Raw genomic sequence first — 18,663 nt, 5'->3', positions numbered from 1 at the left:
CTGTGTTGATCAAATGAGATATAGAGAAAAGTATACAAATTTCTGTGACTAACCAAAACACTGAAACTCATATATTTCAGAAACAGCACCAATCTGAAAGTTCTGAAAGCCTCATTTTTTTAGCCAATTTCATGAGAAAGTATTTTAGGGAGAGATGGCTTGCCCACATTTCCACACAGGCTGATGATGTTGGGGATGTGTTGGTAAACGATGCCATGCTTTGCTAGCTGACCCATAGGTTAGGCCAAGTAGTTGCCATGGGAAACCCTTAGAATATTTAGGAAGCATTTCTTGCTGTCGTTTGCTGTATTATCAGCCCTTAAATATGAAATGCTGCTTCCAGCGAACAGGAGATTATGACCTCTGTCTTCTTGGCACAGGAACTAGGAGTAGTGAAATTAAGGCACAAAAAATTAGATTGAATGTAGGATTCAGATTTGTAATTTGAACTAGCATAACACAAATGGGTCTGAAAACTTAGGTGGTTTATTAGTGTTTACACATCTGTGACCCTCACTCTGCCCTCCTTAACTTCCCAGAGGCTGTGAACAGTAACACACAGAATATCCACAAGGGATGTGATGTGTGAACTTGGTCTCTTGGCCAAACTCTAAGGCATGGAGTGAGTGGAGACATCATAAAGCAGCCTTGAGTTGTAGGAAAATGTGAAGAACGGGGGGAGTGAAGTTTTCTTTGAATGAAAGACATCTCTGAATACAGGATGCCATCATTCAAAGTCTGACAAAGATTAGGAGTCTTGAATACAGCCCACAGACTAGAGACATTTTCTCAGAGCTTCTTAAGCTACTTAGCCAATATTTTTTTTTAAAAGGTGACACAGGTTTCTTGGTCTTTATGATTCTGTTTATTAACATAAGGCAGAAAATAAGAGTCGGAAAATGTAGGGCCTACATCTCGTGTGGGTTCTGCTTGGCACCCGTAGGAACATGATACAGCCTCAGTTTCTCCTTCAGTTAATAAGGAATAAGAAACTCCTGGTTTTAAAGTGGATTTCTGTGCATCTCAAATGGCATTGCAGATACTGCTAAAGAGAAACAGGGTTTGAAAACATCTAGATGATACGGATTATTCTTTTTGTTGCAGATGGGAAACAAAGACATGGAGAAAAATGGGGACTAGCTCTGATTTGCTGTGTTGGTGCAAAATCCAGAACACCTTACTCCATTTTGTTAGTCCCATTTCAGTTTTAGAAGAAGAATGTTATAGAATAAAGTCTTCCTGCCCTCCCTAGACTTACCTGCCTTCTTTTCTTTTACCAACATGTCCATACGTAAGTCCCACACGTGTCCCCCATGGTGCTTCTCTCATGGGGACCATATCACTTTTTAAAAGGTAGACAAAGGGTTCTTAACTCAAAACTGTCATCTCCACTCTCCCCATATACCACACTAACTATGAATAAATGACAATATCTCGGTTATTGCTACTTTTTCTTTGCAGGTGGTAAAACCCAAAATTATATTTTTGTTAAGCTAGGTTTAACTAATCCTTTTATGTCAACAACATTGTTCCACACCTGATTCAAATTTCCTTTTATTTTGTGATATCATAAACCCTCCCTTTCTATTCCCTGCTTAGTAATTATGTATGATAATATTTCAAGTTCTTACTTCTCTCACAGTGTGCTTATTATATGTCTGAAACTTTAACCCACAAATTAAATCTAATTTAAATAAAAGAAAATATAGTCCCCCAAGAATTTGGTTTGCTAACATTTTGCTCCAAGTTAGCAGAGTGAGTCACCAATCAAATGTAAGATTTACATTAATGTGATTTAGTCATTTATATAATTTCAACAACACCAGAAAATTCTATCAAAATCATTGCAGAGTAAACTAGCAGATGGGTCAATGTGCAACGTTAGAGGCTTAAGTGAAAACAGGGAACTATTAGATTAAAATGACTGACAGGTCAAGGTTGGCAGTAAGACACAAATATGAGAACTACTCAAAAAAAGATGGGCATTTTTATGACAGGGACAGGGAGCATCCTTACCTGTCTTCTGTTAGCTTCATTAAGGTTGTTCCTCGAGTAGAAAAGACAATAAAGGACATTCTTAGCTGTGGACTAGAAAGGAAAAGAAATTCTATTAGGGCAGACCGAAAGACTGTGGAATGTCCTTCTCTTCCAGGCTTCCTCCCTGCCCTTCCCTTTACATCATGGCTGCCAAAATTGAGGAACTACAACCCAAGAGGCTTCCCTAGTTGGTGTTGCAAGTATTTGGCCAGCAGCAATCTTGAAGATATGGACCAAAAGAAGTCCTGTGTCATCTGGAGGCTGCTTCTGATTTGATACCACCACTCAATGAGTGCAATTATAAGGAAGAAAGCTAAAATTCATCACTGCCTGTGCTCTGTCTGGAGAAGTGTGTCCCTAGAAGAGGAGAGGTCTGCATGGTATCTATGAAAAGGGGATCCTGAGAGACAAAATTTGATAGTGTCTCTACAGTCATCTGGTATACCCTGTAAGGTAGAGAGTATCTCAGGCTGTTGTAGCTTGTTCCCATCAGCCATTAAGATCATATATGAACTCCTTTTGCTCTGAAAGTAAGATCACCATCAGCTTTTAATTTTTTACTTGGCTTCCCAAAGAGGTTAGCCTATGAAGAGAATATGCTGATAAGCTATAATAGAGTATCTATTCCATTTGGTAGTTATACTTTTCATTATTAATGAATATATTGACATGGTTTTTATATGTCAGTTCTTAGGAGCTTTGTCAATGTAAAATCCATGCTCTAGGAGTCAGAACAACTCTCAGCTAAAAACCAAACATGCCTCTCTGTCGCAGGATGAACTGCAAGACTGCTGTTGACTCACCAATGGAATGCCATCCTGTGGGCCTCTATCTGGGTGGACAGCTGGTTCATCCACCATAACACTAACCTATTTCTTCACAATGAAGTAACTTCCCAAACCTGGTCTGGCCCTAACTCTTAGAGTTCCCACATCCTAAACATTTCTCAAACCTGTCCCTTTTTTCCATTACTTAGCTTAGGAACTTGCCCTCAATTATCTGATCAATTATTGCCTAGGGCTGACCTTGCCTATTATCATTCCTTGTTTCACTGCTTTTAGAATTATTTTCCTAAAATCAAAATCAGATCTTGTCAATCATTTCCAATAAAACCTTTAATGGCTCCTACTGCTTCTAGGATAAAATCTACATGTATCACCATACTTGTATGTTTGAAATATCTTTGGAAACCTATAGCAATGGTATTTAATGCTTGGTAAGAGCCCAAGCAATACCTGGTGCACTCAATATTGATTTCTTGGAACAGACTTTAGTTCTCTGTACATGAGACCACGCTGCCGATTATTACCTCACCACTACTGGCCCAGCAGGTCACCATGTCTTAAATTACAATAATAAGTCATATTAATTATGGCTACACTTATCAAGTGCTTACTATGTGCCAGGGACTATTGTAAGTAATTTGCCTGAATCATCTCATTAAAATTAGAACAATTTTATGAGATCAGTACTATTACTATTCTTATTTTCCAAAAATGAAAATTGAGATCCTGAAAAATAAACGTCACACAGTGGGAGATTGGCAGATCTGGGGCTTAAATCAAACATTCAGATACTACAGCTTGGGCTCTTAACCATCATAGTATACTGCCTCCCCTTGATAAGAGTTCAGCTCTATAGAATACATTTTAGCCCTGGCCAGTGTTGCTCAGTTGGTTGGGCATTGTCCTGCAAAGTGAAAGGTTCCTGGTTCAATTCCCAGTCAGGGCCCATGCTTAGGTTGTGGTTTGGTCCCCAGTCCATACATGTAATCACTGTTTTTCTCCCTCTTTTTCTCCCTTCCTTCCCTCTCTCTAAAAATAATAATAATAAAAGAAAGCACACACTTTAAATGTGGGAAATGTAGGTCTCCAAGAGGCAGAGGTATACGAGTCTGGGCTAGATACATAATTTAGGAGTTGTGAGTAAAACTGTTCAAAGAACATATCAGCAGCAAGAAGGGATGTTAGCCAAATTTAAAACCAACATCAGCATTTAAAGGCCTGACTCTGGTTAGTGAGATGAAAGGAGAACCAAAAGCCAGAGGAAGAGACAATTTCAAGGACACATAAATCTGGTCAAATGAAGCTCCTGTGTATAGCAGAAGAAGCACTGCAAGGCACCTATTGACTTTGTTCTCTAGGACATTACTTAGTGACTTGAGTGAGAGAAAGCAGGTGGAGGGTGAGGATAACAGCAAGATGGCAGTGGGTTAAGGGATGAATAAGAAGGATATAGGGACAGCAAGTCTTTAAGGATATTCAATTAATGGAGGCATAGGTAGACACGCTTCGCAAACACAAGAAGAATTATAACTAACCTCAAAACAAACACCTAGAACTGCTAGAATATTGAACTGTATGGAAGTCTAAAAACCAAGATTTAAAGAAGCCACATTCATCCAGCCAGGTAGGAAGGGCAGAGATGCAGAGTTGGGGTGGAGGGGCGAGGAGACATGGTGTGGTGCAGAGAGGCTGTGGCAGAATGGGCAGTCCTGCATTCATGTGTGGTGGATAAAAATCAGGAAGGATACCTTGGGAGTGAGTGATCCCAGCCCAAGGCCAAACTGCACAGCTGTGGGTTCCAGCACCAGAAAGATAAAGCCCCATGACTTCTAGCTGTAAAAACCAGTGGGGGTTGGGATGACAGAAGAAACTGCCGGTTTCTCAGGAGAGTCTGTTTAAAGGGCCAGCACAGGCTTATAATGTACACAAACCCAACTACTCTGGAATTCACTACCAGAGCAACAGCTGGAAGGAAGCCAGTCACAGATGGGAACTAGTTGAAGTGACTGGAAACAGGGCGAGTGCTGGGCAAACCTCCAGAAGCCAGGCAGCGGCACTGACTCCTCTCTGACCCTACCCCCAAACAGAGCTATAAAGCATGAAGCAGTTTTCCCCACTCTGAAGAATACCTAAGGCTCCGCCCCATACAATTTAACAAGTGTGCTAAGACAGCTCTACCTAATACACACAAACAAACACAGGGAGGCTGCCAAATTGAGGAGACAAAGAAATATGGCACAAATGAAAGAACAGAACAAAACCCCAGACAAAGAAATAAACAAAATAGAGATAGCCGACCTTTCAGTTGAAGAGTTTAAAACATTGGTAATCAGGATGCTCAGAGAACTCTTTGAGTACAGCAAAAGCATAAAGGAAGAAATGAAGGTTACACTAAGTGAAATAAAGAAAAATCCACAGGGAATCAACAATGAAGAGAAGGAAGCCACGGTTCAAATCAATGATTTGGAACATAAGGAAGAGATAAACATTCAACTCGAACAGAAAAAAAACAACAACAAGAATTCAAAAAATTGAGGATAGTATAAGAAGACTCTGGGCCATCTCCAAAAGTGCTAACATTCAAGTCATAGAGATGCCAGAAAGAGAAGAGAAAGAGCAAGAAATTCAAAACATAATGAAAGGAAAGTTCCCTAATTTGATGAAGGAAATAGACATACATGTTCAGGAAGCACAGAGACCCAAACAAGCTGGACCCAAAGAGGACCACACCAAGACATATCATAATTAAAATGCCAAAGGTTAAAGAGAAAGAGAGAATCTTAAAAGCAGCAAGAGAAAAGCTGAGAGTTACCCACAAAGGAGTTCCCATAAGACTACCAGCTGATTTCTCAAAAGAAACTTTGCAGGCAAGAAAGGACTGGAAAGAAGTATTCAAAGTGATAAAATGCAAGGACCTACAACCTAGATTACTCTATCCAGCAAAGCTATCATTTAGAATGAAAGGGCAGAAAAAGTGCTTCCCAGACAAGGTAAAGCTAAAGGAATTAATTATCACCAAGCCATTATTATACGAAATGTTAAAGGGACTTACTTAAGTAAAAGAAGAAGATCAAAACTATGGACATTAAAATGGCAACAATCTCACAACTACCAATACTGAATCTAAAAAACAAACAAACAAACTAAGCAAACAACCAGAACAGGAACAGAACCATAGGTATGGAGATCATTTGGAGGGGGAGAGGGAAGAATGGGGGAAAAGGTACAGGGGTTAAGAAGCATAATTGGTGGGTACAAAATAAACAAGAGGATGTTAAGAATACAGGAAATGGAGAGCCCAAAGAACTTAAATGCATGAACCATGGACATGAACTAAGGGGGGGATTACTGGACAGAAGGGGGCATACCAGGTTGAGGGGGGCAAAGGGGGAAGAATTGGGACAACTAATAGCATAATCAATAAAATATACTTAAAAATAAATAAATAGCAAAGAAAGAAAGAAAGGAAGAAAGATAGAAAGAAAGGAAGGAAGGAAGGAAGGAAGGAAGGAAGGAAGGAAGGAAGGAAAGAAGGAAGAAATATAGAAAGAAAGAAAGAAAGAAAGAAAGAAAGAAAGAAAGAAAGGAAGGAAGAAAGAGCCAGTAAAGAAAAAGGTTAGCATCTACAGGAACACATGATATAGAAATTTGTGTTTCTCTTTTTCAGACAAGGGGCAGATTAGTTTATGTCTATCAGCAGTGGAAATGGAGCCAGAAGAAAGGTAGAGAAAATTCAAGAAAGAAGTGAAGACTTGGAGAAGATTGGAAACAATGGGATAAAATGGACTGAAATGCAGGGACTGGCCTAAAACAGGGAGGATACTTGAATCTCAGAGACATGCATCCTCTAAAAGTAGGATTAGAACTGGAGATAATCACTTATCTGCTATTCTCTAGGTTCTTGGTGAAAGAGGAGGTAAGGTTCCTTGCTGAGAGTGATGGGTGTGAGGTGCAGTTTGGAGGTTTAAAGAAAATGGTGAAGAATTAGACTATCAGGAAAATGGGAGGGCGTCAGAATAAAGACAAATAATAGGACTTGAAATTTCAAGAATCCCATTGAAATTAGAAATAATATATCTGCACTGATAACAGTCATTACTATTGAATAAACTTATCTCTATAGTATCAGCTGCCTAGACTATTTATTACAATGAATAAGTAAAAACTATTCATTCTTTAAAAAAAAAATTCACTTATTCTAAATTATTGACTGATCCTGTACTATGTGTCAGGCACTGTTATAGGCACTTGGCAGCAATTGTCCTTAAAAGACAGTCCCTCCCTCTTGGAGTCTGCATGACTGTCATGTCTTGGTGCCACACTCTGAGGGGATCCATAGCCAAGGATGACCAAAGAATATAATGAAAGAAAAGTGCCTCATGGTCTGGGTTAAGCCATGTTAACTATGCCGGTCCTCAGTTTCTTTATCTATAAAACAAGAGGTGGATTAAGTGGTCTCATAGGTCCTCAAACACCTACTTCTAACCTTTGATTCTAAGATATTGATGTGTTTGGAGCTGCTGAAGGAACTGGAAGAGACGTGTTGAGTGCCTACTCTAAATCAGGTGCTGGGCTAGTTTGTTTGCACATGGTTTCTCTCATAATTTTTACATGCAAACTAGGGTTCAGCCAAGGTAAGTTAATTACTATGGTTGCACAATGGAGCTTAGATTCAAATCCACACCTGCCTAACTTCAAAGCTTTTCCCAGGAGACTCCTCTGCTTCAGGGGGAACAGAAGGCTAAAAGAACAGAGACATAGCAGATACTGTCAAGTGCCTGAAGGCAGATTTGTTTTATAACACTCCAAAGTACCAATGGATAAAAGTGCAGGAAAGAATATTTTGGCTCAATGATAACAAGACTTCCCTGGAAACTAAATTGTCTAACTGTTGGACTATTTGCCTCAAAAGGCAACAGTTTCTCACCAAAGCTATTCAAGTTAAAAGTGAATGCCTCCTCAGATAGATAGGTTGATAGGTTTTTCCTTTCAATTCTAAGCTCCTATGATTCCCCTGAATATTTTGTTTTTAATACCGCCCATGTATCTGCTTCTTCCCTTTTTCTCTATATTCCTCCCACTCCCCTTTCTCCTCTTGACATTTGTTTTTCTCATTCATCTGGGTTTAGATGCTTCTTGCTACATCTTCCAGTTTTTGATATCAGAGAGGACACCTCCCCAGTTAGACAGGCAGGTATGTGTTGGGATCAGTGAATTTGGAGGGAACTCATTTGTCATTACCCTGGTCTCAGAGGAGAACCTGTCTTCTGAGACAAAGAACTTTATTCATAAAAGTATATGGTTACTCATATTGGCTAAAAAGCTTCAACAGAGGCCATCAGCAAGATAGCAGCTGCTTTAGAATTTACAATTTGAAACAATTTTCCCAAAGACCTTGATAGCTGGCTTCAAGCACCTCCATGAGAGCTATTGTAAGAAACAAGGACATAGTGACTCCCAAACCAGTAGAAAGCCATTAGTAACAAAGGGCAAATGTAATTAAAGGGTCTTAAGGGCAAATGTAAATTAGAGGATCTCTGAGAAGGGAGTTGACAGCATTAGCATATTTACAAATCACAATAGGGGCATTTAGATAATCCAGTTAGATTGTAACTCTGAGTAACCAGTAATGGAGAAATGGGGGAGATGGAGAGGGGTGGGGGAGCTAATCACATTACTATAAAACCAGTTTTCTTCCTCCACTTGGCACGCACATTCTCCTGGCTGAGGGTGCGCCCGACTCTGCAGACTCATCAATAAACGCCTCGCTTTGCTGCTCAAGTCCTGTGTCCCAGTTTTTATTGTGAGCATTTCTCACACTATCACAGTTGTTTACTCCTCGGATGCTACACACAAGGATGGTGAAATAACCTCCTTTCCTTTATTAGTGGGTGTCTACACCGACTGGAAATTAGGACCTCCAACGTCCCTGCAATGATTATAAAGACAATGTTCAGAACTTTGTTGTCCTCTTTTGGAAAGTGGTGCTGAGAATGCCCAGAGAATTTTACCTGATAGGGCACACAGCTTGTTTGCCCAGAACTGAGGGGAGTTGCCCGGATATGAGACTTTTGGTTCTAAAAGTGGAAAAATTCTGGGCAAACTGGGATGAACTGGTCAGTTTACATAACCCCTACACCCTCTACACAGGAGTACCCCTAGGATGAGCCAATTGCTCCTGCTTGATACAATGTGAAAGAAAATGTTAATTATTTTTCTAGAAGAATATATTATTGAAAAAGAGGACAAAGTTAAAATTTTGGTCTTAAACCAAACTGGGGTCCTTTTGAAAACACAAAGCCAATAGTCATTCTAATAAGTGGCAAAGATTAAAACAAAATCTTGTCTGACATCTGAGCATCTACTTTTATCATAAAAGCACCCCCAAAGTAGTTAGTAATGTGTAAAATAGCAAATATAGTCTGGTTTTGCTCATGGCAGAAAACTATGCATGTATTTCTCACCTGATGAATTTATGAGCCAACTGTTCCACAAAGTAATAGATCTCATTCCAGTGGTGCAGCACACTTCCTGATCTAGGAAAACAAAAGCAGACATCTCTTAATCAGGTGTTCATTTGTTTTTACCTTTTATCATTTCTCTTCATATCCCATTAGTTGACATTTGAGCTAATCATTAACCAGGCTCATTCATTACCTAAAACTTCATTAAATTTGGAAATTATTTGAAATGTTGTTTAGAGTTAATGTTAAAGTTCTTAAAATTTTTGTTAAAGAACTCTCTTTACTCCACTTCCCATCATTCCCACTCCCATACCACACAATCATACACTAAAAAACAAACAAACCAAAGAAAAACCCTGGGCTCAACCAGACTCACAGGTTAGTTTCAAATCTTTAAGAAACTGTTATTTTTGTGTGTGTGTGCTATTTAAATTATTTAAAGGAAGAAAAATAATTCCAATTCATTTAAATGATGTGAGCACAGACTTCTAGTTAAGATGGAGGCATAGGAAAACGCACTTTGCCTCCTCAGGCGACCACAAGAAGAATCACAACTAACCTCAAAATACAAAACACCCAGAACTCCCAGAAAGTCAAACTGTATGGAAGTCCAACAACCAAGGATTTAAAGAAGCCAAATTCATTCAGATGGGTAGGAGCAGAAATAGGGAGTTGGGGCAGAGAGGACATGGTGCGATGCAGTAATGGCGGCAGAATAGTCATTCCAACATTCATGTGTGGTAGATAAAAATTGGGAGGGATACCTTGGGAGCGAGCGATCACAGCCTCAGGCCAGACCATGAAACTCAGGGTCCTAGCACCAGCAAGATAAAGCCTCACAACTTCTAGCTGTAAAAGCCAGTGGGGGTTGGGGTGGTATAAGAAACTGCTGGTTCTTCAGGAGAGTCCATTTAAAGGGACAGCACGAGCTTAGAATGTACGCAAACCCCCGACTCTAGGAATCACCACCAGGGCAACAGCCAGAGAGAGTCAGTCACATAAGAGAAGTGAGTGAAGTGATTGAAAACTGAGCAAGTGCCAGGCAAACCTTCAAAAGCCAGGCAGTAGCACTGCACCCTTTCTGATCCCTCCCCACACACAAAGCCACAAAGCAGTGAAATAGGTTGCCCCACCCTTGCAAATACCTAAGGCTCCGCCCCATACCACTTACCAGATGTCCTGAGAGAGGGAGTAAAAACAGACCTACTTAATACACAGAAACAAACATAGGGAGGCTGCCAAATTGAAGAGACAATGCAATATGGCCCAAATGAAAGAACAGAACAAAACCCCAGAAAAAGTAATAAATGAAACAAAGATAGACAACCTATCAGTTGAAGAGTTCAAAACACTGGTAATCAGGGTACTCAGAGAACTCATTGAGTATGGCAAAAACATAAGGGAAGAAATGAGAGCCATACTAAGTGAAATAAAGAAAAATCCACAGGGAACTAACAGTGAAGGGAAGGGATCCGGGGTTCAAATCAATGATTTAAAACATAAAAAAAGATATAAACATTCAACAAGAAAAGGAAAGACACAAGAATTCAAAAAAACAAGGATAGTATAAGAAGACACTGGGGCATCTCCAAAAGTGCCAACATCAGAATCATAGGAGACTTCCGGCCAAGATGGAGGCTTAGACGGACACGCTAGGTCTCCCTCTACAACTAGAGAGGAATACAACTACTTCAAAACAAAGGATAACTAGAAATTCCAGAAAATAAAACTACACGGAAGCCCAACATATGAAGTTATAAACCAGCGGTGCCATTTGGGCAGGTAAGAGTTAAAGAGGGCAGCGCTGTTTGCGGTCGCACCTGGGACAATGGCGGGGCGGCGAAAAATCCCGGCTGCAGTCAGGTCCCTGGCGGTGCGCGACCCCAGCGCTGGGGAAAGCAGCCACCGCATCGCCTTGAACAGTGAGGCCCAGGGGGGCGGGAGGACGGATCCCGGTCTCCTAGCTGAATAACTGTGTGAATCCATCTTGGACCCCCGCCCCCAAAGAAAGCACCACAGGGCTGCGAAATAGGTCGCGGACAGGCGCCGGTCGCCGGTCGCTGAATTGTGACGCGTACACAGGCACTGCCCTCTACAGCCGGCCCAAGAAAACAAAACGCATCTGTCAAAATGAGGCAGACAACTATAGAAATCCCGGTGGCACAGCTCACCAGGCAACAGATAGAGAACCTGACAGATGAACAGATAAGAAACCTGTCAGAGGCTCAGTTCTGGGCCATTGTTATCAGATGGCTTACAGAATTCACAAAAGAGCAGGAAAAAGATAAGAAAGAAGCGAAAAACATTCATAACGAAAGGAACAAAACCACATACGAGACAGATGGTGAGGGAAAAAAATCCAGAGTTCATTTCAACAAACTGGAATATGGAGAAGGAACAAGCAGTCAACCAATGCAGAGAGAGGAAATGGGAAGCAACAATGAGAGGATCAGAAACCTCTGGGACAGCTATAAAAGGCCCAACATAAGAATCATTGGTTTGCCAGAGAGTGAGGAAGATGAACTAGAACTTGAAAAATTGAGTGAAAATATAATAAAGGAGAACTTCCCAGACTTGGGGAAGGGAATAGACTTGCAGGTCCAGGAAGCAAGGAGAGTTCCCAAGAGACTGGACCCAGGGAGAACCACTCCAAGACACATTATAATCAAAATGTCAAAAATTAAAGATAAAGAGAGAATCTTAAAAGCAGCAAGAGAGAAGAAAAGAATTATGTACAAAGGGGTCCCAATTAGGCTATCAGTTGACTTCTCAAGGGAGACCCTACAGGCAAGAAGGGACTGGCAAGAAATATTCGAAGTAATGAAAATCCAAAACCTACAACCACGAATACTCTATCCAGCGAAATTGTCATTCAGAATAGAAGGACAGAGAAAGTGTTTCCAGGACAAAATAAAACTGAAAGAGTTCATTAGATCCAAACCACTGTTATATGAGATGTTAAAGGGACTGGTTTAAAAAACAGAAGCTAGGGCGATGAAACAAAGGCAAACTAAACAGGCAACGAGAGTGGAAAAGGAACTGTGGGTACGGGAAGCATATTGGGGGGAGGTCAACAGGGAGGGGAGTGGGGAGAGGGAGGGAGATGATATAGGAATTGGGGATCATGGTAGGAGGGAATGGAATAGACGGAGAGAGGTTGGGAGGAATTGTATGCACAACTAATGGACATAATCTAAAAGGGGGGGACAACTGGAGGGAGGGGGGCCACCGGGTGGAGGGAAGGGAAATTGGCACAAATGTAATATTTTAATCAATAAAACACATTAAATCTGAAAAGAAAAAAAAAAGAATCATAGGAATGTCATAAGGAGGCGAAGAAAAGCAAGAAATTGAAAATTTATTTGAAAAAATAATGGAAGAAAACTTCCCTGATCTGTGAAGGAAACAGACAAACAAGTTCAGGAAGTACAGAGTCCCAAACAAGCTAGATCCAAGGAGGACCACACCAAGACATATCATAATTAAAATGCCAAAGGTTAAAGATGAAGAGAGAATCTTAAAAGCAGCAAGAGAAAAGAAGAGTTACCTACAAAGGAGTTCCCATAAGTCTATCAGCTGATTTCTCAAAAGAAACTTTGCAGGCAAGAAGGGGCTGGTAAGAAGTATTCAAAGTGATGGAAAGCAAGGACCTCCAACCTAGATTACTCTATCCAGCAAAGCTATCACTTAGAATGGAAGTGCTTTCCAGACAAGGTAAAGCTAAAGAAATTCATCATCACCAATCCATTATTACATGAAATGTTAAAGCGACTCATTTAAGAAAAAGAAGATCAAAATATAAACATTAAAATGACAATAAACTAACGACTATCAACAACTGAACCTAAATAACAAAAACAAATCCAACTAAGCAAACCAGAACAGGAACAGAATCATAGGTATGGGGATCTTTTGCAGGGTTATCAGCTGGGAGGGGGAAGGGGGAGAAATGGAGAAATAGTGCAGGGACGAAGAAGCATAGTGGAAAGGTACAAAATAGACAAGGGGATGTTAAGAACAGTATAGGGAATGGAGAACCCAAAGAACTTATATGCACAACCCACAGACATGAACTAAGGGGGGAGGATAGCTGGAGGGAATGGGGTACCTGGTGGAAGAGGGCAATGGGGAAAAAACTGGGACAACTGTAAAAGCATAATCAATAAAATATACTTTAAAAATTAATTAATTAAATGAGCACTAACTAGATGCCCAAACAGACACAGATAAACAAATATTTTTCCTCAAAAAACAGTTCAATTTCATTTGTAAATAGAGGTAAAATCTCTAAAGAAAACATTAGCAAAATGAATCCAATAAGAATAAAAAAAATAAGTTAATTGGAAAAATTTATCTCAGGAATGTATTGATAGTTCGACATGTAAGAAAATCTAATGTAACTAGTCATTCTAATAAATAAGAGAAGAAAAACTACAAAATCCTTTATTTATTAAAAAGGAAGCCCGTTACTGGAAAAAAAGGGAAATATTCTCTAGGACACATGGAATTACAGAATTTTAGATTTGGAAGGGGTTTCTATATTTCCCAAAGTTGACTTCTGTTTTACTGGTATTATTTATTACAGATTTAATTTAGCTTGTAAATATTTCCATAGTGCTCATACTCAGTCTGTTGCAGTGACTTTATAGTAGGTTTTTCTATTCTAATCCAGTCTTTTCTGTAGCTATGATGTCTCTTTCATTTCCCTTAAGGATCTGTTTCAGCTGAGCTTTGCATTTCTGCCTGTCATTCTAATGTCATTCAAACACTTTCCACTGGTTTCAGATTGCTTTTATTTTTTTATACACTCATTTACCTTAATTTTAACTTCTAGAGTTATTTATGGCTAGTTTTCTTTGTTTCAGACTATTTTAAGAAATTTTATGCCTTCTTTTTCATGGCACAACATCCATAAAAATTCTCATTGAGTGTATCCTAGCTTTATGAGAAGAATCTCTTTCTCTGTCCCATACCCAGACAGATATGTCTGTCTGATTTGAACACAAATGATACAGTATGTTATGATATTACAGTGAAAGACTTCATATCATAAGGAGATCTCATGCTACTCAATCTATAACTTCAATTCTAGAAAAATTCTGATAGGATGTTTTACAAAACTCAAAAATTGACTTAAAAATAAAATGAAGATTAAAGGTCTAAAAGTCATCAGGGAAATTATGAAAGGGCAAAGTTGGAAAGCTAGCCCTAGCTGACGCAATAATCCCATATGTATGATACGTGACATAACAGTAGAACCAATGGATTAGAATAGAGAACCTAGACCCCAATCTACATGAGATCTTGCTGTATAGTGAAAGAGGTGCTTCAAATTGAGGATGAAGAATAAATCCTCCAATAAACGATGCTGTGACAATGGATTTCTAATTGGAAAAGACTAATTTGATCACAGTCTCATACCAAAAATAACTCTAGGTTATAAAAGGCTGATGGGAATGAAAAACTTAAATCCATTGGATAAATTATAGAAGATATTTATGTCATCAGGTTAGTGAAGGGTTTCTTCAACCACATACAGAAAATAGGAGTCATTGTTTTTAATAAAAGGATAACTGACTTCCTGAAGTATCTAAAATTCTGAATTACAAAATACACTATAAACAAGTTCAAAGACAAGAAGAGTGAGAGAATATTTGTCTGCAAAAAATATATAAGGCAAAAGATTAGTGTCCAGGATATAGAAATAATTTGTACAAGTAAATATTAAAAAGGTAAACAACAGAAAAATAGACAAAGGATCAGATCAGGCAATCCCCTGAAGGATGGTAAAACAGTAGATGAAATATTATTCAACCCTCCTAGTAAATATAGAAATGCATATGGGGTGGGCAAAAGTGGTTTACGTTGTGAGTACACAAAACACAGAGTTTATGCTTGTATTTTTTTTACTTATTAATTACTCTTACTCATTTGCATTACAATTATAAACCTACTTTTGCCCACCCCTGTATTTAAACACTTGTTTGGGAAAGAGCAAGCAATTTCATGCTGGAATAGCATAGAGCCTACAGAGTAGGGGGTGAAAAGTTGAGAGATGGGGAAAGGGATTAGGGTGAGGAGAATGACAGGAACCCCTCCTGTCAAAAATAAACCTGTCCAATAAACCTTTTCCATTCCAGACTCTCAGATTTTATACACATTCCATCTGCCTGAGACACTCAGTGTCCACACTGGCAAATTCCTACTCATTCTTCAAAATGCAACTCAATGTCTGCCTGTTGCCTTTGACAACAAAGATGAGGCTTATTGTCCCTGCCCCATACTCTTGGGGTACATGTACGTCTCTCAGTCATCATCCTCTGATATTAGGTTGCAATCACTTTTGTGTCAAGGTCCCCTTATGAGGATCTTAAAGATATTTTCCTCTCCAGCATCTACCTGTTTGTTCAGTGGAAGAAAGAAGAGCATGGAGAGACTTCCAGTCATGATGGTGGCATAGGTAAACATGGCTCGCCTCCTCACACAATCACATCAAAATTACAACTGAACTATAGAACAACCTTCACTCAGAACCATCAGAAATTGAGTTGAACAGAAGCCTGACAACTACAGAATTAAAGAAACTACATCAATCCAGATTGGTAGGAGGCGTGGAGATACAGAATGGTCTGGTCCCACGTCCATGTGTGGTGGATAAAAATTCAGGAGGGATATCTTAGGAGCGAGGAGTCCCAGGCCCACACCACACCACACAGTCCAGGGTTCCAGTGCCAGGAAGTCCCCATAATGTTTGGCTGCAAAAACCAGCAGGGATTGAGTAGATGGAAGAAATGACTGGAGTCCAAAGCAGTTGCTCTTAAAGACCCTACACATGGACTTACTCAGACTCAATCCCTCTGAGCTCCAACACCAGAGTAGCAACTTGAAAGGCACCAATGGTTTATAGGGAGAACCAGAAGTGTCTGGCCTTGGAGATCCCGAGAGACTCCATCCCACCCAACTTAAAGGCCCACCCAAGCTGTTAACAGTGGCTTTTCCATATGAATGGCTGGTCTTGGCTCAGGCTTCAAACTTCCCAAATCCTGTCAAACAAACAATAGCTGGCCTCAGTGAGCTGCCAGCTCCCATACTTCTTGCTAAGTGGCCCCAGGTTCAGCACTAGCATAAGCCAGCCAAGGTTCATAGCTTGGCTTTACCTGGGAATCTCTAAACTCAGCACAAGTAGCAGCCATCTGCAGATTGCTTTATAGCTCATGTAGGGTGGCCCTGGGCATAATACAGGTGGGGGAGCTGACCTTGGCTTGTACCACTGGGGAAACCCCAGAGCCTGTGCACCCAGTGGACAGCTACAGACCATGTTGGAGAACCACCACTCTGCCCCTGCACTGTTGATCCTCCATAGAGGGGGCAGGTTAGTGGTCAGTAGTCTCAGCCAATCCTTGAAGCTGACTGGCCTGGGTAAATCCCTCCCATTGACCTGCCATCAGCAATCAAGGCTCAACTACAAAAGGAGGGTGTACTCAGCCCACACAAAGGGCACACCTTAAGTACCCAGAGACTGTGCCAGTGGACCCTACAGGACACCTACTACATTAGACCATGCTACCATGACAGGGAGTCATAGCAGCTCTACCTAATGCATAGGCTGCCAAAATGAGGAGACAAAGAAACATGGCCCAAATGAAATAACAGATCAAAACTCTGGAAAAAGAGCTAAACAAAATGAAGATAAGCAATCTATCAGATGCAGAGTTCAAAACACTGGTTATAAGGATGCTCAAGGAACTTAGTGAGGACCTCAACAGCATAAAAAAGACCTGGACAGAAATGAGGGATACACTAATTGAAATAAAGAACAATTTACAGGGAAACAACAGTAGAGTGGATGAAGCCAAAATCAAATCAACAATTTGGACATAAGGAAGCAAGAAACAACCGACTGGAAGAACAAGAAGAAAAAAGACTAAAAGAAAGTGAGGAGAGTGTAAGAAGCCTCTGGGACAACTCAAGCTTTCCAACATTCATGTAATAGGGGTGCCAGGAGGAGAAAAGAAAGAGCAAGAAATTGAAAACTTATTTGAAAGAATAGTGAAAGAAAACTTCCCTAATTTGGTGAAGGTAATAGACATACAAGTCCAGGAAGCACAGAGTCCCAAACAAGATAAATGCAAAGAAGCCCACTCTGAGGCACGTCATAATTAAAATGCCACAGGTTAAAGATAAAAAGAATCTTAAAAGCAACAAGAGAAAGGAAGTTAGTTACTTCCAGGGGTGTTCTCATAAGACTGTCAGCTGATTTCTCAAAAGAAACTTAGCAAGCTAGAAAGGATTGGCAAGAAGTATTCAAAGTCATGAAAAACAGGGACTTACAGGCAAGATTGCTCTACCCAGAAAAGCTATCATTTAGAATCGAAGGGGAGATAAAGAGCTTCCCAGATTAAAAAAAAAACTAAAGGACTTCATCATCACCAAACCATTATTATATGAAATGTTAAAAGGACTTATTTTAAAAAAAGGTTGCCAGATGGGAAGGAGATGTTGGGGAATGGGTGAAGAGATAAGGGAATTAGGAAGTACAAAGTGGTAGTTGCAGAATAGCCACGGAAATGCGAAGTACTGTATAAGAAATAGCATTGCCAAGATTTTATGTGCATGATCATGGGAATGAACAATGGTGTTGGGATTGTCTGAGGGTGTGGGGGGTGCTGGATGGAGGGAGTAAAGGGGGAACTATTGGGACAACTGTAACAGCATAATCAAATTTTTTTTCCTTTTTTTTAGGAAGAGCATGGAGAGAAGCCTCTATTACTCATGGAAGTTCCTGATCTTTTGCCAGCTGGACATCACCTCTTCCTCCCTCATTTGGTTAAATACTCTGGGTTTGGGCTCAGATGGCTCCAGTCAATTCCTGTGACCCTATGTGAACCTGAAAAGCCTTCCCAGCTCAATCAATGATTCTAGAGCACAGTTCCTTGGTGAATATATCTACATGTCATCAATGATAGGTCTCTGAGCTTAATGGCAGCTGGAAGACTCCCAAGAGCATACCAAACTGCATATCCTACCCCTCAGTTTTTAATTCTTTGGAAACCCTCATTCATTAGAATCCTAGCCATCATCCTGGACAGGATTTAGTTGTATACTTTAAATCTCAGAGACTGGTCCTGGTTGCTCTCCTTCAGCAATGGGGTATCCTGGGGGTCCTGGGGTCTGGCGATGATAACCCAAATGCTGTTTTAGTGCCTCAGAAGAGGCACCACATGACTGACTGACTATAAATCATGGTCCAGTCCAGAATTCTATGACTCCTTTCCACTGGAATCAAGAGTGTTCGCTGGACACTGGTCATCTGTGCCCACTTCTGAAATGCAATGTTGTGCTTTGGTCCATATGACCAGGACAAGTACTATCCAAAA

At 40.2% G+C, this 18,663-nt stretch overlaps 1 protein-coding gene across 1 annotated transcript in view; it reads right to left on the bottom strand.

Annotated features, from left to right (window-relative positions):
• The window catches only part of ANTXR1 (ANTXR cell adhesion molecule 1), a 255,517-nt gene that overhangs the window by 210,771 nt on the left and 26,083 nt on the right, over positions 1–18,663 (bottom strand). The window contains exons 2-3 of the mRNA XM_090281456.1: positions 9,287–9,358; positions 2,017–2,088 (exon numbers count right to left, since the gene is read on the bottom strand). Of these exons, the coding sequence (XP_090137582.1) occupies positions 2,017–2,088; positions 9,287–9,358 (144 nt within the window). The remainder of the gene's footprint in view (positions 1–2,016; positions 2,089–9,286; positions 9,359–18,663) is intronic.

The sequence above is a fragment of the Furipterus horrens genome, unplaced genomic scaffold, assembly GCF_987537825.1.
Source record: "Furipterus horrens unplaced genomic scaffold, mFurHor1.1.pri manual_scaffold_6, whole genome shotgun sequence".
Taxonomy (NCBI): domain Eukaryota; kingdom Metazoa; phylum Chordata; class Mammalia; order Chiroptera; family Furipteridae; genus Furipterus; species Furipterus horrens.
Note: the sequence above shows the minus strand (reverse complement) of the source record. Positions and strands in the feature narration are given on the sequence as shown.